At 36.9% G+C, this 20,299-nt stretch overlaps 1 protein-coding gene across 2 annotated transcripts; it reads left to right on the top strand.

Moving 5' to 3' along the window:
- The first annotated feature begins 1,716 nt into the window (after positions 1-1,716).
- USP16 (ubiquitin specific peptidase 16) lies at positions 1,717-19,646 on the top strand. Of its 2 annotated transcripts, none has more exons than XM_010294946.1 (17): positions 1,717-1,777; positions 3,502-3,680; positions 4,358-4,461; positions 6,908-7,011; positions 8,877-9,058; positions 10,053-10,145; positions 10,836-10,966; positions 11,336-11,423; positions 12,287-12,365; positions 13,261-13,352; positions 14,140-14,196; positions 15,338-15,505; positions 16,117-16,789; positions 17,397-17,491; positions 18,683-18,769; positions 19,089-19,245; positions 19,352-19,646. In XM_010294946.1, exons 1-17 carry the CDS (start codon positions 1,717-1,719, stop codon positions 19,474-19,476), a joined length of 2,475 nt encoding a protein of 824 aa, XP_010293248.1. In that variant the 3' UTR covers positions 19,477-19,646. The 2 variants fall into 2 exon arrangements, with proteins under 2 accessions (XP_010293248.1, XP_010293249.1); XM_010294947.1 differs by having other exon boundaries at positions 8,880-9,058.
- Positions 19,647-20,299: the final 653 nt, after the last annotated feature.

The following is a 20,299-nucleotide window of genomic DNA, read 5'->3' on the forward strand; positions in this document are numbered from 1 at the left end:
CGCTGGCGACAGATGTCCGGCGGAGCCTCGGGGGCCCGGCCCGCTGCCTGGGGCAGGCCCCTGCCGCGCCTTTGTGGGCATTTTTCCTGGGTCTCCGTGCGACGCAGGTGCACTTCTGGTCGTTTGCAGACCGCTCTTTCTTACTAAAAAATAAAAATAATGTATACCGTGGTTTTATTGCTTTAGCTCCTGGGCTGTGCAGCGCTTTCCCTCGTGTGGGCTGTTCGGTGGAAAAGGCTGGTGAAGAGCTTGTCGGGCAGGTCTGTCCAGGCACAGCCTGGGTTAAATGAACAGCTACCTGTGTTCGTGCTGTCCCGCCGTCCTGGCAGGAGTGAGATCAACTTGGAAAGGGTTTTAACGGTTTAGAGTTGTTCATATAAGATGAAATGTTGTAGCTTTTTGCTGAAAAATGTGCTGCAGAGGGAGTTTGTCGTTGAACTGTCGTTTCTTTTGCTGAACAAATGGAGTGCGAAGTTGCTGAAGATTGGATGATTCTACTCTTGATGAAGTGGCTGTCTACCAGTCATTTAACAGCTGGGTAATCTGTCCAAAAAGGTTTTTCATACAGAAAGTCCCCAGTGGGTATCATGCCTGAACTCTTACCCGCTTAGTTTCTCTCTGATTCTCTTGGGCTGGCTTCATTATTTGGCTGTGACAGCTCCACGTGGGCAGCTGTTCTCTCTGGCTGGTGTGCTGCTGAGTACGAGCTAAGAAATGGTTTGGAAAGGACAGGTGTTCTAAGTCAGATTTAGTGCTGTACTAATGTGTTTACGTGAAGGGTGGACAGCAGGGTTAGGCCACCCTGCAAGGACTACATAAGACTACAAAGACTTGATTTTGAACCCTTTTAAGTTTGCATGCTTTCTCTATATAGCATATGTCGATTTTTGAGTTTATCTGATCTTCTTGAATGACCTTTTGTGGGATAAGGCACAGGGCCTTCCAGGGGCTACAGACTAGAAGCTAAAAATGACCTACACTATATGCAGCAGCCAACTTTTTGAAGGCAAACACTTGACTTAGGACTCTGTAGTGGTAGATCACCCTTCTCTAGAAGGGTTTGCAGGCATACCAAATAACAGATCCCATCAGAATTACTTGCTTGATATGTTAGGAAGGCGATGACAAATCTCCTCCAGCAAAGAAGCTGAAAAATTGGAACTCCCGTTGTCTGTATATTTTCAACTGTGTTAGAGTATTTGCGTGTGTCAGACTTCATCAAAGATACAAGGAATTGTATCAGTTGTATCAGTATTACACAGATTCATAAAGAAACATAAAGAAAGTGGAAAGATTGTAATGGCAAAAAAAAATTTTTGAGAATTAATTGGGACAAACCTAATTCTTTTTCCTAAAATCCCTGTGTTATTAGTTAGTTATAGCACAAGTCTTAAACGTTTATAGGATTTTTGATACTTAAGTTTCCCATCTTGTTTTGTGCAATGCTTTTGGTTTAAGGTTATAGATAATTTGGTTTTTATAATGCACACCGTGATCTTGCCACTACAACAGTTACAATTGTTTCATGTTAAAGTATAATTAATTTATTTTCTTTTGAAAATGTCAAAAACAAGGTAGATCACCTCAAGGGACATCTTGGCCATAGAAATAAGTCATTGTTTAGCAATGAACAAGTAAAAACAAAACCTACTTTCTAATTTACAATTTCTCTTTCTAGGTCACTGTTCCATGTAAGAAAAATTACAGACTACAAATATGGGAAAGAAACGCATCAAAGGCAAGACTGCACAGTCTGATGAGTCTCTGGATACGCTGGGTATGCTTCCTCAGGGAAGTCTTGTTTTAACCTCAAAGAGGGCTTGAAAACTCATTAATATTAGAAGGCCTTTTCGCTAGTCACTGTCTTTGAAGTCTCATTTACAAAGTGTGGGTTTGCATACTTGAAACGGAAGTCTACCAAGACTACACTAGTGTTACTACTTTTCTAAGAATGCTAGAAATTAATAATCCTGTCTTGAAAACTAGGATTATTTTCTGGTTTTCAAGGAACTCAGACACACAGTTGTGTACTGATGTACGTATTGTATTGAATCATATAAAATTCCTCAGAATATAAGGGGTTTTGTAGAGTCAGCTGCTAAGCTTGTCATGATAGGTTAAGTAGCATTTTTCTAGTAAAGGTTTTGTTGCAGAAGATTCTTGCTCCAGCAAAAAAGTTTATGATTAAAATATTTCTGTGAAGCTATTTGCCTTTACACTAGTAACTAACTTAGTACTGGCGCTGGACACCTCAGCTCTCTAGTCATAGTGCTTTTTGATTAAAACATCTTTCTCCTCTTCACCTTCTGTTCCTAGTGGTTCCTAATCCCAAATAGTTAATGTTATCCTTCCAGCTGTACTGCGTCTCACCTCAGTGGTGCAATTTTATTTGTTATCTTGTCTCCCCTGATTATTCTAGCTCTTGTTTTCACTTATGCTGTGTAGCATTCTCTTCTACCACCTTGTCTACCAGGTCAGATTGTGTCTTGCCCATCTTTTTTTTTTTTTTTTTTTTTTTTTTGTTGATCCCAACTGGGCAAACATTTGCAACTGCAGCTGCAAATAGTGAAGAATTGTAGGCTGATGATGCTAAGTGTCTTAGAAACCTACACTGAAAAAAACAAAACAAACAAACAAAAAAAAACCCCAAAAAACCCCAAACCAAAAAAAACACCACTTTTTTTATTTGGAAGAACTTGATTCAGTTTGCATATGCATTATCTGTCATTATGTGTCATTATCCATCACACTTTCTGTACGTGACGGAAGCTTACAGGCAGCTTCTCTTCATTGAAGTGATGGTGTAACCAACAACCTTAAAAATTAAACAAAAAAGAAGGAAGATAATTAAACTCCTGGTAGTAGTTCTTAGCAACAGATGCCTGTTCTCGGTGTAACCATTCTTAGCCGAGTTTGGTTAAATAGATGGAGTTCACACCAAGCCCAGAAAGTGCAGCTCCAAGTACAGTGTAGTATTGTAGTGTGAAGTGGTAATGGTATGGGTAGGATGACTGCCATTCTTTTTTACTATAGTCTGCTGCCTAATTTCACTGAGGCAGCTCAGCTGGAAGCATAACCTCCATAATCTCCACTTTTATAGGCCAGCCAGGGGCTGCCTTGGTGACTGGGAATGGTGGCAGTGGGCTGTGGCTGCTCCCTGGGAGATGTGGGAATCGTAACGCCACAATAATAGAAGCCCACAGCCTGGCACAGTAGGTAGGTTTGTATCCAAAGGTTTTGTCAACTCCTCTGAGCAGGTGTAGATTTAAGTGATACTTTTATTTTACTAATGCAGTAGTTTAGGATGCAGCAACAATAACCTTGGATTGTGAATGTGGGTAACAAAGGGTTTCTTTCTGATACATTTGCTAAATTGTGAATGTTTCTTTTGACTCTAGAAAGGCTATCCTAGCTTCTGGATTGCTGCCTGTGTCTTTGAAGCCTAGAGACCGTTGCATTTGTTATGTTATCTACATCCTTCTTGTGCTTTTTGTCTTGTAGAACCTGTGTGCAAGCATATTCGTAAAGGATTGGAACAAGGTCATCTGAAAAAGGCACTGCTGAACGTGGAATGGCATGTTTGTCAGGACTGCAAGGCAGACAATAAGACACAAGAGAAATCTGAGGAGGAGACTGACGAAAGCCCTTCGATATGGTTATGTCTAAAATGTGGCCATAGGGTATCTCTTGTTTTGTTGTTAATTTGTCCTGATATCTTTTAGTGCCTCATAATATAGTAGAACAAGAGAGCTTCTAATTAAACTCATATTCTCTCTTTCTTTATTTTAAATGTCGTGCTACATAAATGATTTCATATACTTTAGTGTGATAAAAAATGTCTGCTCTGAATTGCAAATGAAGTACTTAGAAGCTTGGCACAAAGGCATTTAGCAGACTTAAGGCTAAACACCATCTTGAGGACTTATTTTCCTAGAAAGTCCAAATTATTTTGCTAAGAAAATAAAAAAACTCTGTTAATGATCCTAATTTGTGATTTTTACAATAAGATCTTGTGCTAACATTAGTTTATTAAGCTAATATAAAATTACAAACTACAAACTATGCATGTTGAAGAGGTTTTTGGTTTTGCTCTGTTTTGTTCTTCAAGCTGTTCAAGCTGGAGTTTGTAAATGAGATGTTTGATCCCTGAGCAACTTTATAGTTATTCTGCACCCAGTAAGTTACTTCTCTCTCTGCAGAAATAAGTGTCTTGAAATACAGACCCATCTGGTCATCCTAATTAGTTTAACATAACTCATCAGTTTTCATTTTAATCCTTTGTTTATACTTTGACTTTATGTATGTTTCATTGATAGTCAACTGGATTTTGTGACACTTCTGGTTATCAACATTGTAGGGCTGTGGCAGAAATTATCAAGAACAGCATGCTTTAAAGCATTATACTACGCCGAGATCAGATCCCCATTGTTTGGTTCTCAGTTTGGACAACTGGAGTGTGTGGTGAGTTTGTCAGGCAGCGCTTATAAGACATAGCTAGAGGGCAACAGAGACTGGGATATAATTCTTATTTTCTTTTCTTTGTGTTCTCTAGGACTTATCTCTAGAAATTTATAAAGCATTTCTGCACACCAACTTCTCAGCAGTCTTTGCTGAGATTTGCTGAATAAATATTGCTTGTAAAATCTATACCTTTCATAAGTTACAGAATTAGAAAGTTTTCATAATTGAAGTTGAAATTGACCAACTAGTAAATGCTGTTGACTTCATATTTTACTGCTTTTTCTTGGTCAGAATACTGACGTGTAGAAATGTATGTTGTTAGTAGCTCTGAATTTTCAGCCTTGGGAGAAGCTACTTTCTGATACACAGTTAGTGACAAACTTAATTACTCTTATTTTCCCAATAAATATAACTTCTTAACGCCATTCGTATAGTTTAGAAGCACAACTGTAGAATTACAAGATGCTACTGGATCAATCAATACAAATTCCATCTCTCTGGTAGTATTTCCTGCTCTTAAAAGGAGTTCTCCTGAAACGAATATGCTTAAAGGGAATAGCATGTTACTATATAAGGGGGAACCTTAATCTTCCGGACGGTGCCATACAGAAACACTGTGCCTTACATGAAGAGTTTTCATTTTGCTTTATAACCTTTTTTTAAACTTATTATTTGTCATTATGTTAATTCCATTTAACATTATCTCTTTATTTGATCATATTTAACACTTACATGTAATGGTCAGTATTTTTATTGAACTCTAGAATGGAAATAGACATTAATAATATGTATTACTAATGGACTTATTTTTGTGAATTTAAATAAGTTTTTAAATTATTATTTTAAAGGGCTTAATCTATATCTTATTTTCTCTGTTCTAAAGCTTATATTTGTTTTCAAATCAAAGTACTTGTGAATGAGGGGAAGTTGTCTAAGCAAGATATTTTGCTTCCTTCTAGAATTTCTTTGTTACGCAAACTTGCACAAATTCAGAGATTGATATATTGGCTATAAATTATTGTTATAAATCAAACCTACAATCAAGAACTGTATTTCACAGTGGCCTTAGTACATAAAAGGGGAAGCCTTTTTGATCAGAATTTATTAATGCTATGAATGTATAAATAAATCTATAGTGTGCATGCAAATGTGGTTGAAATTGGACTTGAATAGTACCTGTAAATGGTTATAAGAAAAAGTTTCAAACATGGAGAGAAAGAGGAGAGTCCTAGTAATTGATTAAGTTCTGCTCTTCTGGGGTTACAGCAAGTGCTATTGTACGTATTTTCAGCACTGGTATGACTTACCAATTGGATCTACTTAATGTTTTTCCCACTGGTCAAACAGCCGTCATTGAAAAAACTTCCTTCCGATTCCTTGTTTCCCTCACGGCTTCCTATAAAAATTTTTGACGGGTGAAAGGATATTAAAAATTGCCCATGGAAGTAACTATCATTTGTTATTCTAGGAATGAGAATGCCTATTTTTTATAATTAACCAGAGAGACAATAAATACATACTCAGGGATCCAAAGATTGAGCCATTTTTTTCAATGCGACATTGAAGAAATGTGAGAATTGCAGTGAATTCCAGGGATGCTAGAGATTTAGCAAAGTGCTTTACTGCAGACTTCTGCTGCTTTTAATATCAGAAAATAGAGTCTGTCTTATGATAATCCTGAAATCTGCTAAATGCATTTGTGCCCAAGAACTGTAATTGGTATGTTCCAAAGTGCAGAAGTATTTGCATTCCCTTCAGTACCTTTTGTCACCTCTTCAAAGAGCTGATTGGGCAGAACTATGAAATCGGTACATACAACTCTCCTTCGGCTGTATGTGTTCTGGCAGAATTTTACTCTTACTTGAGCCTTTGTCACTGCAGCTTCTCTCACAATTTTGTGTAAAACAGAAAGAACCATGCAGTTCTTTGCTCATAGAGAGACAAATAGATTTATATCAGCCACGGAAGAGCAAATAAAAGCGTTCAGGACTAATGGAGGACACTGATTTGTTTCTTACCCAATTTTAATATAATGAAGTACTTGCTTGGCTAGAATACTCAGAAAGTTTTTCCATGCCATAACATTCATAAGTCATTTCCTTTAGGGCCTGATAGCTTAGTTTCTTGATTTTGGCAAAATTTTCCCTGCATTTATTTTTCTTGCAGACTAGGTTTCTAAGCACATCTTTTAAGGGTCTAATTTATATTTGTAAATTGCAACCTCCAGTCATTGAAATTATTTAGTAAAGATAATTTTAGAACCTTGTATTTTCTTGATCAGAAATAAGATTGAACTCTTCTTTAAGACTTCTAAATCTTAAAATAAATCTTGTAATTTTATAGTTTTGTGTAATGAATAGCATCAAAGAAGCAAATAGTTTAGGATTTTTAAACAATAGGAAAAAATAGGATTAATTGTTTTTCTTTGTGGGGGGTGCGGAGACAGGTGCTACATATGCGATAATGAAGTCCCATATAATTCTTCAACCCGATTGGGTCAGACTGTGGATTATGTTAGAAAACAAGTTTATACTGACTCATCACGTACAGGTAAGTAACTATAGTATACATACAGTAAATCAGAAAGTCCCTTAAATGTAGGAGACAGTACTGTAAATCAAGAATGTACACTAAATTAGACTTACCTTAGAAGCATCTTATGGTAAAGTAAAAAGCTAGTTTCTTCCTTTTTTTCTTTGTCAGAATTCTGATAGCATAAGTAACATCCTAGCCTATGGACCTAATTGGACCGGGATTTTGCTCAGTGTCCCCTAAACTTACAGACCAGAAATATAGGAGTAGAAGGAAAAAAAATACATTTTTTACTGTGACTGTTTTTAAAATGTGGCATTCCATTGTTCTGTGAGTAAGGAATTTACTTTCAGTACTTAGAAGTGTTGAAATTCATCAGTATTGCTCAGTCTGTCTTGAGATCTGAAGGAGAATTTTCATTGCTTAAGCATAATTTGATTTTATTTTTTTTTTAAAGTATTTTTGTAGGTATTTGTGAATGTATCAGCTGGAATGACTAAGTCTCCAGCTGTTGCAGCACGTTTCCTAATGAAAGGAGTGTACAAGAGGAATTGTCTGCTAGGTCTATACCTTTAGTATTGGTAGCTGCAGTGCATTCAGAACGCTCTAGAATAGCATGTTCAGCCTGCAGTCTATCTGCAAAACAGGGTCATTTAAAAGGAAACAAACCCAGCAAAAGCCCCCCCATTTCCACAATGGCAAAACTGTTTTTGTACAAGGCTTTTCCACTAGAAAACTCAGAAGAATTTGCCTCTCAACTTAAATGCTATAACTCATGCTATCAAAAACTCCAATACCATCCTACGCTTGGGTGACATCATATCCCCCTTGGGAAACAGATCACAGCCATCCAGCAATTCCAAGTGGCTGTCTCTGAATATTTGTTTAGAAAGCTGCTGAGGTTTTCCCACAGGGACTGGAATCTTTGAGTGGTTCTGGTCTGTATTTCCCAGATACGTAGTTTCTCTACATCTAGTATTTGAACTTCATATTGATTGCCAGAATTTTCTTCTTGGGTTTGAACTGAAAAACAGATGAATACCTGGGTGCAGTTGTTGTCTGTTTCAGGTGTTCCATCTGTTGTTGTCCATCCGTTTCTTGTCCATCTGCAAAGATTGTATTGTCTGGTTTCCTTGCTTTCTCTGAGCTGGTATTACTTTAAAATAAAGTTAATTTTGGCTCCAAGCCCTATTTATCAGAAACCTTATCAATAGTAGACTGCCAAACTGGCAGAACCAGTGTGGGTGTTATTTTGGAAATTACCTGGAATTTCCATATGGTTTTATTAAACAGGTCATTGAAATCTGGAGCTATACACCAAAGTAATTTTGGGGAGAATATCTTTAATGTGTGTTGGAGAATATAAACCTTCCAGTTTAATCTGTTTAGGTTCGTGAAATGAACATGAGAATGCTTTGACAATGGGAGGCCTGTGCATTTCATTTCAGACAATAGTGCCATGTCAAAAGGGATATTGTATCAGGTGGCATCTTGCTGGGTGTTGTATAAAGCCCTACCATAGGAGATTTTGCAACAGGAATGAAATTTCAGATAACAGATGCAGAGTTTCAGAGATTGTTGGCATGAATGGCTTGTGGGCCAAGTGGCATGTTTAAATTGTATGCTGATCTGAAATGGCATTTCAGGGGTTTCTTGATTATTTTTGTTTGTTTTTGTTAGTTTGTTTTGTTTCTTTTTAAACTCCTGTTACCTAGACAGTTTAAGAACTTAAACCAGTGGTGTTACATGTATATAATTACAGAATTAATTATCATATGTTTAACTATTAAACATTGTAGATTACAGCTGCCTATAGTAACTTTTTCCTAGCCAATTCCCTGTTATACGTGGTTAATATGTGGTATGTTTTTTTCTTATTTCAGTAGAAAAAAAACGAGAGTACAAAGAATTTGAAAATAAAAAAGTAGAAAAAGACAGCAAAAATGAGCAAGAAAAAGAAGTCTCACTTAAAGAAGAGAATTCTCATTCAAGTACTAACTCAGAAGTGACTGTGAAAGGACTTAGTAACTTGGGGAATACATGTTTCTTTAATGCAGTGATGCAGGTATGGTAGTTATTGCTGCTTTTGAAAAAATTCTGAATAGCAAAAAAAGAAAAAAACCAAACCCGACAACCCACAACAGCCCCACCCCCAGTATTGTACAATGACACAGATAGAATGTGGCTTTTATCTGCCAAGAATGACGAGTTCATTCTAAAAATAGCATGTTGGCCCAGAGAAATATGAAGAAATGGAGCTGCAGGTTCAGACTTGCTCTCAGGGAAGATATAACAAACTGTCCTGTCTTTGAGGGACAGCATCTTTCACTGATATAGATTAAGCACGCCAACTTCAAGTTTAATAAGAAGAAAAAAAAAATTCTGCCTTATCAGCTTTGCTGACCTCTTGGAATATAAGAAATAAATACCCAGGGTGTTTACTGAAACAAAACTGTCTCTCTCAGCAATGGGGAATCAAATAAAAATAAATATTAACGAGATGAGTATATTGCATTGCCATCTTGTGTGTCTTGCTCAGCCAAGAAGTGTTTGGATAGAATCAGCTTACTCTTTTATTTGTATTAAAACTTGCATGTAATCTTGTGCTCTTTGGTTCTTGATACTGAAGCTTTACTCAAACAAAATTCTCACTGTACTTGCAGGTTTTAGTAGACCATTCAATTTTTTTTTTTTTAAGCATATTTTAAACCAAGCAAATATGCACACTGCATAGTACCTTTTGATTTTTGGAAACAGACACTACTAAATAGACTGTCAAAAGATGAGTCTGAAGAAGGAAAGTACATTTAGGGTTCTTGCAATCTAAAGTGATATATATAAAGAGGACACCTGGAAGTCACATTAGCTGTATGAATGTACCTTTTAACTGTTAAACACTGTTAGAATTTTCAGAGTGGTAGTTAGCATCCTAGTTCTGTGTTTTGGAAAAATAAGCTGCTGCAAATCTGGTTGATACAAATTCCATGACCAGTGGAACTCCTCTGCCCTTCCTCTTGTTCCCCTGTTACCAATCTTTTTCTTTCTTTTATATTCTACAGAATTTATCACAAACTCCAGTCCTGAGAGAGCTGCTTAAAGAAGCTAAAATGCCTGGCACAACAGTTAAAATAGAGTCACCTGAGTTATCCATGGTATATATGCTTTGACCTCTGTAGTGTTTCTCCCCACCCTTCCAGTCTGTTAAAGAAACAAGCAATACTCATCTCTGGGTTTTAAAGCTGTTTCAGCTAAATACTAACAAGATCAAGATGTAAAATCAATGGGAACTTTACCATTGACTTCTATAAAGCCGATTCTGAAGTTCACAGAGGTCTTTCCATTCAAAGTGAAAGAGCAGTGATTCAATACTCTAAGTATTAGTTGTCATCAAAGGAGTACTTACATTATGATTAAGTTATATAAAGGATGAAAATGTGTAACTTTTGCTATAGTGTCGCTTGTCTAAATGCAAAATAGGAAACTATAGGGTGTCTGCAGCGCTTACTTAAATAACACACCTGTTGTTACAGTTAGGGATTTGGATGGGAACAAAGGGTTGGGCATTTCAGGAAACTGTGTTTTGTGTTTTTTTCCCCCTAATAAAAGCAAGAAATCCAGAGTTGCAACTAAGCAATAAACAATTAATTATTTTTATCCCAGTGTTTTGGTATCATCTCATGAGAAACCAAGTGTTGGTTGTTTTTGTCAGGTTAACTTATTTGTGTATTCTATTTTATAATAATGTTTTCAAGAACTGAAGTGTTTAGATAAGGAAAAACTTACTCCAGAAGGATCTGTCACCAAATTAAGGCAAAACAACTTTGTTCTTTTGTTTAAAACAGGAACCTCAGCTGATAAAACTAGATCAGCCAGGTCCTTTGACATTAGCCATGTACCAGTTCCTGACAGAAATGCAGGAGACAAAAAAAGGGGTAGTCACTCCTAAGGAACTTTTTGCCCAGGTTTGTAAAAAGTGAGTATCTGTACAATTGCATATCATAGTGAGTGTGAAAAAAATTTGTTGTTTAAAAAGATCAGTTTTCTCCCCCCCCTTTTTTTTTCTTGAGGTCATATCACAGCATATAACATTTGTATGATACTTAACAAGCTTTGAAAGAAGAAGATAAAGAGCAAAATATAAATGCATAGAAATAAAATGAAAGATACTCAGTAACATATTCTGACTAGCTAGCTTCATAATTTTAGAAAATACAATATGTAGACACTTGTTGCTTTTATATACATGCTTGGGACTTTGTTCTTTTATGTCTGGTATGAATTGCTTTTACTTTGTCTATCTCTAAGTTAAGTTATACTTCACAATTATTGTTTCATTTAATAGAGCAATACGATTTAAAGGTTATCAGCAGCAAGACAGTCATGAATTGCTTCGTTACTTACTTGATGGAATGAGAGCAGAAGAAATCCAAGTGAGTGCTAATTTCATAGTTGTACATACTTTTCTTCTTCATACCTCAGACCAAGACTCTCCCCTCTGCTGAGGGGAGAAACTGAGATAAGTCAGCCTCTGTAGAGTGGTTTGTGCTGCCCATAGCACGCACTTGAAGCAGATTAGCAATAGAGCTGTAGAACCAGGTAGCCTGTAAGCAGTGGTGTTGTGAAGGAGCAACCATGGGTATTACTATTTTCATTTTACAGACTTGTTCAAAGAATGAAGTTTATTTGTGGCCTATATCTCTTACATACATTGCACACATTGTTTAGGTTTCTAAGATAATGATATTTTCTGCCTTTTTGGAAAGCAGTGTACTGGTGTGTACACCATGCTCTTCTAATAAAATCAAGTAGAAAAGTTCAGCTTTGCTTGCTCTAAAGGTCTCTGGTTAATTCAGCACTTCTAATACAAATGTCTGTTGTCCTTCAGAAATTGATTGACTTCTCCAAAACTTCTACAGAAAAAGTGGGTGTGGAGTATGTGTAGTCACCCTAAGGGAATGTGCTTTTTGTCTTAATTTCTGAAATGCCTGAAAGTTCACTTGTGGAAATTCCATGATTTTTTGTGGCCAGTTTTACTTTGGGCAAGTATTTAATCTTTAGACTGATTTTTCTTAAATACTAATTGCAATGTTACAGTTTGGTTTTCAGTTAGTTAATTTTTTCAATATCCGCAGGAACTACTTTGTGTCTCTGCAGGCATTTGTGGTGTTTTTACTGATTCTCTTAATTGGTGAAGATTAAACTTTTTCCTCCATCTGAAATATTTTGTAAAATGAACTAGTCAACCGAATTAGTTTAGGAAATTTTATGCGTGTATTTGTTTTGAAAATTTCAGCAAGTAACTGTTGGAATACTGAAGGCGCTGACTGACTCTAACAAACAAAATGAAGAAGAACTTAAAAAGAAAATTAAAGGTAAAGTACATGTTACTGATGTTGTGGTAATTGAAAATCTGTTTCATTGAAATACACAAAGTAGCACAAATGGTAGCAACTAAAAGATACATGTTTAATTCTACAGGTTTATGCCATCTCGTGTGTATCTAGAATATAAGGCTCAGTAGTGTTAGCCTATTTATTTAAATGTCGTACTGAACTTGGTGGTGTTTCCTTCTTAACAGTGTAAAAGAGAGTTGATTCGATAGATGTTATACATTAAAATACATTTGAGTAGTGTTTAATCATTAATATATTATATAAGAAATTAAATATTAGCACATTGATGTAATGGTTTATTCAGTCCTAATAGTCCATTGTTACTTAACAGTGGTATTAAAAAAAAACCCAAAACCGAACAGTGAACAGAAGAATTTTTAAACTTTTCAACATGATTTAGGTTAGAGGATGAAGGCAAGTTCAAATTCAGACTACATGGAAAATGCAACTTGAGGAAGTTGTTTTTGTTTGTAGGGCACCTATACAGACAGAAGTTGGTGCTTGTTCTATAGGTTCAGACAGTTGTTTGAGTTGGGTCTTGAGAGAAAACAGGAACTCCTCCTGGGATGCAGTACTTCTGGGAAAACAGGGAAATGCATTTGAGTTGAGAAAGTGGTAAAAGTGTTGGTTCAGTCAAACTGTGTTCTGCGAACGTGTTTTTGCCCCCATTCCTTTGATACACGAAAGGACCTTAATTTAAGAAACTTGCTGTACTTTCTGAGGAAACTAGAACAGGCCAACATGTTCCATCATATATCTTGCATACTGTATTCTGGTTTTGTTTTTTTTTTAATTTGGTATGCCATAACTAACTGGTTGCCAGTATATTACATATAGTAGCATTAACTTTACTATATATTTTGTCAATTCTCAGAATTTGAAAAGAAAAAGGGAATGCAAAGTTTTGTAGATCGAATCTTTGGTGGAGAATTAACCAGTACGATTATGTGTGAGGAATGCAGAACCGTAAGTAAACTGCCTGCTTTGAATAGCCTAGAGTATAATTTTATGTAATCTGCAGGAGAATCCCTAAGTTCTACTGTATGTAGAAATAAGTGAAATTGGAGAGGTCTAAGAGTTGACTAGCTTCATGCTTTTCAAAGAGGGGCATGATTTGGCTGGAGTCTTTGTTCCCTTATGTTACAAAGCTGATCTTTCAGTCCCTCTCAAAAGACTTCCAGAAAAAGAGGTCAGTGACAGCAAGCTGTCTCTGCCAGAAGAATTCATTCTCAGACTCCTGGTAAACACCTTCCAGTGGTACAAATTGTAGAGCGGGCGAATTGTTCTGCAACCAGCAGTATGCTGCCAGGGGCCCTTTTCTTTTTCATCAGGTAATGAGGTCTTTCCCTTTCCCACACTGGAATGACCATGGGATTGCGAGGAGAATAGTTAAGCAAGAAGGCACGGTTGGAATAATGCATCCTGAGAATTAAGTAATTAAGGGTATTAGCAAGTGGGCTAGATGTATGTCATGACAGGTCGATACCTGCAGTCTCACAGGCCCGAAGTTGGAGTCTCACATTCTGGGCCACTAGAAAACTGCAATTTGTGAAGGTATTTCTTGCTTATTTCGGTTGTAATATGACTGCTAGATTTTGGTCATGGCTGTTAGTGAAGGTAGATTCACTTGTGCATACAAACTTAAAGCACGGCTAAAGCATGCATTGAATGCAAACAAGGCAAGGTACAAATAAACCTACCACCAACCACTTCCAAACAAAATTAAATTGGACTCTTACATACTCATTTAAAGGTATCCTTGGTCCACGAGTCTTTCCTTGATTTGTCGCTTCCCGTACTAGATGATCAGGTAAGAAATGGTACATGCTTGCTTTTTGGCTTTGTTTTTGTTTGCTTATATGAAAACACCTTTATTATATAATCATTAGGGAATGAATTTATGCATCTTTCTAAATGTCTCTCTTGAAAAGTTAAAATTACAAGTTTGCCCAGGAAGACAGAGAATAAGATTTTCATGAGAGTCGTTCCTGTAAGTTGTGGCTCATAAATCGTCTCTGGAAAAATCACTGATAGTCTGTTGGTGATCTTTCAGCTTTGTCAGTTAATGTTTCTAATGTAGAGACTGGCTTAGGGAATAACGTAGTATGTTCCAGTGTTGTCTCACTATTGCTGAAGGCCGAGTTGCAAAGAACTGTGTTTCCCAATTCATCTTCGCTGTTGTAAAACTGAACTACATTGCATGACAGTGGTGGGTGCCTAGGGGTTGCTTATTTTTTACATTTTTTCATCCATTTTGCTTTATTGAGTGCAAGAGTACTTCTCATAATATTTACGTTATTGGATAAAGTTAAGCAACATCGGTAGGATAGTATGTGAATATTTATTTGATCAGTATTGCTTTATTTAATTGACACTTAAAATTGATCTTTGTGTTTCATATTGATAATCTGTATATGTAATATTTCAAATTTGTTATGTAGCACTGCTTATAAAAAAGGTAATGAATAAATATTGAAATTAAACCCCCCCAGCCAAAGGGATCATATGTCTTCTGCAGCAAACAAATTTAATTGTAGTAGAAGCGAACAAATTCTGTGGCAGGCAGTTTAACTGAAAATGTCTCAGCTTTTGTAAAATGCTACCCTTCAGTGCATTTGATGAGATTACATCTGTTAGTGTCAAAGGCAATGTTTCCCCTTTACAGGTTCAGAATTTGGGCTTGGTGGCCTTACTTTTTCATAGTGTGTCATTCTGCAAGTCCTTGTTTCACATGGACTCCTTCTGGAGTGAGACACCTCTTTTGTAAACGTTAGGGTGGCATAAATGAGTTAGTTGTATGTTACAGTCACTAAAATGTTTTATCTTGAGCTGAAAACTCAGATACATAACATCTCATCCTTACAGTTTTCTTTGGAATACTATTTTGTTATTCAGGACAGTAACATCTCTCCTTCTGTGGTTGTTTTGTGGCTTTTTGGTTTTTTTTGTAGAAAGTAAAAATTACAAATGAGAGAAATGTTAAAAAAAACAAAGAAAAGGAATCTGAAGATGAAGACGATAAAAACAATGACTGTTATCTCAAGCAGAGGGATGAGCCCCCTGGTACAAGTAAACACTTTCAGAAAAAAGCAAAGAAACAGGCCAAAAAACAAGCCAAGGTTTGTTTTGAGAACTATTTCACTTTTATTAATGAAGTGCTTGCAACTTCTGGTGAAACAAATTTTTTTTGCTTCCTCCATTTAGGTGGAAGAGAAGGAGACAGCTTAGAATTTCTCCTCACTCAAATGCACAACTGAAAAGACCAATTGTATCTATGTCTTTGCTTTTAAGAAGTTACATGTTCTGTTAAGAGTTGCTGTACTAGGAATAAGCTAGTATCCAGAGGACTGTGGAATTTGTTGCCTGTCTGAAGTAGCATTAATTTGTATCAGACAGCTGTTCTTCAGTCATTGATTGCAAGAATATTCACAAAACTTTAGAATAGAGACATACAAAAGGGTGGGGAAGATATAAAGGGAATCATTAGTTGTATTTTGAAGATACTGTGTAAAAAGGAGCAGTGGGAACTATATTTGAGTGAGGATAAATTCAGTATTGTTTGAATTGATCGCCTTTGATCATTATATCATAGATTGTTCTCCCCGCTCCCACCCTTCGCATCTATGGCATGCTACAAAAATTTTGGTAAAGAAATGGTAAGAAACGCTAAATATAATTTAAAATTGCTCTGCTTTTTGTGTTCTTTCATATTATGTATTCCAATTTGCAGAGCCAGCGCCGCCAGCAAAAACTTCAAGGAAAGGTGCTTCACTTGACAGATATCTGTGCAACTGAACAGTCAGAAAAAGATGTTGAATATAACCAAGAATCAGAGGCAGAAGTTAACTCCGAAACTCCTGATATGATGCAAGAAGAGGAATCATCAAACGATTGCAAAGATCACTGCTTAACTCAAAAAGACTTGAGTATACAGGGAAGTAGTACAGAACTTCAGAGCATGCATGAAAATACAGGAAAGCCAGAACAAGAGTGTGTGGAAAAGGAGTCTCGCATGGATCTCCCTATGGAGGGCTTAGATTCTCCTATAAAGTTTGTCAATGGCCTTGACAACTTGTCTTTGAAGGATGAGGCTGACGAAAATGAAGATGAGGAAGAGCTTGCTACTGACTTTTCCAAACTACACTTGGGTGCCAATGCTGAATCTGATACGAGTACCATAGATGACTTTCAGGCTGTTCCTGCCAAGACATGTGAAGTATCGACTGACGATCCAGAAACAGCATTTTGTACTCTTGCAAACAGGGAAGATCTGAATGCAGAAGAAGGTTCAATCCATCACTGTTTGTATCAATTTACCCGTAATGAAAAACTTATCGAGACCAATAAACTACTCTGTGATATATGTACACAAAGACATTATGGACCAAAGAACAACATAAAAAGTATGACAAATTACCTTTTAAAAGAAAACTTTAAATATGTCCCTGTCTGCTGCTTGGGTGGGTAAGGGGGGCAGGGAATATCCTTAAAGTGGTATTTGTATAACTTCACCTTGGGTGAAAAAGAAGAGTGGGCAAAGAGGAGTGGGTTTGGGTTTGTGGGGGGAGGGAAAGGGCATTTCAGTCTAAAAATTCACAATGTGGATGGATGTAGAGAGCAGCAGTTCAGAAGGTGGCTCTTCTGCTCTCTCTTCAAATGTGACAATTCTGCTGTGACAGTCATAGGGAAATCACATTGGTGTTTGCTAAAAAAGGCCAATAAAAGCTGTGTGCAATTTCTGGTTACAAGAGTTGTAGAGAACAGGCAAGAATTCATCCTGCTTGTGCTGACACCGCTCAGATATGGTGCGAGCGGTTACTTTTGTGATACGGGATCTGCAAGACGGCAGCTGTTGTACAGTTCATCATTTAACATGATGTTAAAAAGGGGAATGTTCAGTTCCTTAGTTGTTGTAGATGACACTGTAACAGTTTAAATAGTGAAAATAAAGAAATTATTGCTGTAACATTTGTTTAGATTTTAATCATTGGTGATTTTTCTTTTCTGCAGGTGAAAAAAAATATGTTTATACTAATGCCAAAAAGCAGATGCTAATCTCTCTTGCTCCTCCAATTTTAACTCTTCACTTAAAGAGGTTTCAACAGGTAAGTAGCAAGCTGATATTGCAAAAATGTGTATGTATATATTGGTTTAATATGTATATATGCTCATAGTACTAGCTTAACTTAGAACTGATGTTAGCATATTTTTATTTACTATAAGCTTGTTTCTGGTTTTGTTTTTTTTTTTCCCCCCCTAATGTTTGGAAGGTATTGGTGCACAGCATTGGTTTTTCTGGTCTTTGAGGAGTTGGGATGTTTTTTTCCTGAAAGAATATTGCATTAGTTGTTTAAAAAATGCTGTTTTGTGAGCTTACTTGCAATACCTTCCCTCACTATTGTTTACTGTATTAAGCAGTATCTTAGATTAGTTGTTTCCTGCTACTACAGCAGTTCATGGGCTCTTAGTTTCAGTACAGACAGAACAGGATCCCTTACTAAATGAATGTAACAAATAGGTTGGTAAAATTGGAAAAGAGGATTCCAAGCCTTACTGGGAAGGGAAGGGATGAATGGAAAGCAATGCAACTTAAGTCTTATTTATAGACACTGAAGTAAAGTGGCTTACCTTTTTTCTAAGTTGTAGGAAAATTTTTGATTTAGGGCTTTAGCTTTTCAACAAAGAAAGAGGCAAGGAATGGGGATGGGAGACAGTATTGCCTCTTCTAAATTTAAAGCTCTTCAGTATTTTGGTCAAAATACTTGAAAAATAAGGGAGGTGACTTTAAGTAGATGAAAAACAATTTCACAGAGAAAATGGAAATGTGTACCCTATTCCAATAGACTGCAACATGATTCAGAAAATAACATTTGTCATCTTCTGTTTTTACCAGTTTGATACTGGAAGATTGAGTAAAGTGGGAGTAGAAGTTACATCAGTTTTGATGATATAAAATTAGATCCTCAGGCAGATGACAGTATGTGAGGAGAAGCAAGATGTCCTCAAGTACATTAGAGCTGATTCTTTTTCTACTTTTGCTACCACTAAGTTACTGTGAGAGTGAGTTGAAGAGCTGTCTTACATTTGTGCTCCAGTGCAGCGTGTGGGGGCAAGGAGGTAATGCTGGAAATACTTGGGCATTGGAGGGAAAAAAAAAAAGTTGCTTTTTCCCAATTTTGTGTAACGGAAAAGTGATTTTGTATTGTTGAAACTTTAACCTGAAACATTTAGTAACTAAGCCCAGTTTTAATATACTACACTTTAACATTATGGGGTTTTCTTCTACTTTGTTTAAGGCTGGATTTAACCTACGGAAAGTTAACAGGCACATCAAGTTTCCAGAAGTGATAGACTTGGCTCCTTTCTGTACAGCTAAATGTAAAGTAAGTGGGGAAAACCGATCAGATTTTTTTTCCCGTGTTCTAACATGCTTTCACAATTAAGCTGCTTAACAGAATCTTTGTAGAACGCTTGTCAAGCTTCAGTTATTTTGTGTGATAACTGCAACTATTTTGTGTGGCAACTGCAACTTGTACTCGAGTCAGTGTACTTCCACTGATCATAGTTGTTGTGCTCATGTGAATCTGTAATGAAAGCTTCCCTTTCATCAGCAAACAAATCAAAGCCAAGTGAAGGGTTTCTATTCTAGCCTTACTTAAAACCTGGTACCTGACTGACATACCTAAACTTTTGCTCTTATAGAACGTGGCTGAAGGGAATACAAAAGTATTGTACTCCCTCTATGGAGTTGTTGAACACAGTGGAACAATGAGGTCTGGGCACTACACGGCTTATGCTAAAATGAGGAGCATGAACAGCCATCTTTCTGACCTTGTCCTTCGAGGACAATCTCCTCAAGGTGAATAATTAGAAATATTTTACAAATTATGTCTTACTGCAGAACAGTAACAGGATTGATCGCTTTCTTTGTAATCGCTTTTACTCCCAAGTTCTTCCTTTCACAGCTTTAGAAACTGAACCAGTAAAAGGACAGTGGTTCCACATCAGCGATACCCATGTACAAGCTGTGTCTGCATCAAAAGTACTGAGCTCACAAGCCTATCTCCTCTTCTACGAGCGACTGCTGTAACTCATTCGAGATGCCGCCTTGTATGTGCAGCCATCTGCAAGTGGTCTGAAAGAAGGCAGAGACTTGCAAATCATGTTGTTCAACATGTTGGAGCTACTGTGTACAACTGCAGGAATATACTTTATGCTTCTTGGACACACTGACAAGTGGTTAACTTATACTTTTTCCAGTGTTTTCACTACTTTTAAATAAAAGCTTTTTCAAAACTACAGCTTTGAGTTTCTCTTGAGTAATTAGTGTGTTGGCAGAGATAAGCAACTGCTATGTTTAGTTTCCTGGAAGTGCTATGCGCCTTAGTCAGCAACTCTTTTCCTTTAAGGGGACCAGCTATAGTTTTGAACTAGTGTTATCTGTCTTATCTTGCCTATCATCTGTTCCTGTGTATTTTAGAACTGGGTTCCAAGCATAAGAAGCTGTTTCTTCCTACACATCTTAGAGCTGAGACAAATTCAGCATCAACTCTCTTTTTCCACTGGTGGTTTACATCCAATAGATGACCCCTCGGTTTGCATACTCTCTAGGTATTCTTTTGCCTGGAAACTTTACTCTGCCACATTGGCATGGCAGAGCGCTCAGATCTCTCTCCCTTTCATTACAGGCACTCCAGCGTAGCCACTCTGCACTGGAGGGGTAAGAAAACTAGTCCTGCAGTGACTTACTTTTTCCAGTTCTCTTCTGCACAGGCTGGGCTTCCCAGTGCGTTTGACCCAAGTAAAATCTTGGCTTCTCCATGCAAGAGCAGCAAGTACATTTTTCACAACCTTACTAAGAAAATGGGCAGTCTTAAATGTTCTGTTACCCTTGCAGTCATCAGCAGTAGCAC

This window comes from Phaethon lepturus, unplaced genomic scaffold, assembly GCF_000687285.1.
Source record: "Phaethon lepturus isolate BGI_N335 unplaced genomic scaffold, ASM68728v1 scaffold36179, whole genome shotgun sequence".
Lineage (NCBI taxonomy): Eukaryota > Metazoa > Chordata > Aves > Phaethontiformes > Phaethontidae > Phaethon > Phaethon lepturus.

Excerpts from the sequence above, each read along its gene's own strand:
- USP16 (XM_010294946.1), top strand. The coding sequence starts at position 1,717 with ATGGGAAAGAAACGCATCAAAGGCAAGACTGCACAGTCTGATGAGTCT. Across the intron at positions 11,424-12,286 it reads TGAGAGCAGAAGAAATCCAA|CAAGTAACTGTTGGAATACT; the intron begins GTGAGTGCTAAT and ends TGAAAATTTCAG. Across the intron at positions 15,506-16,116 it reads AGGCCAAAAAACAAGCCAAG|AGCCAGCGCCGCCAGCAAAA; the intron begins GTTTGTTTTGAG and ends TCCAATTTGCAG.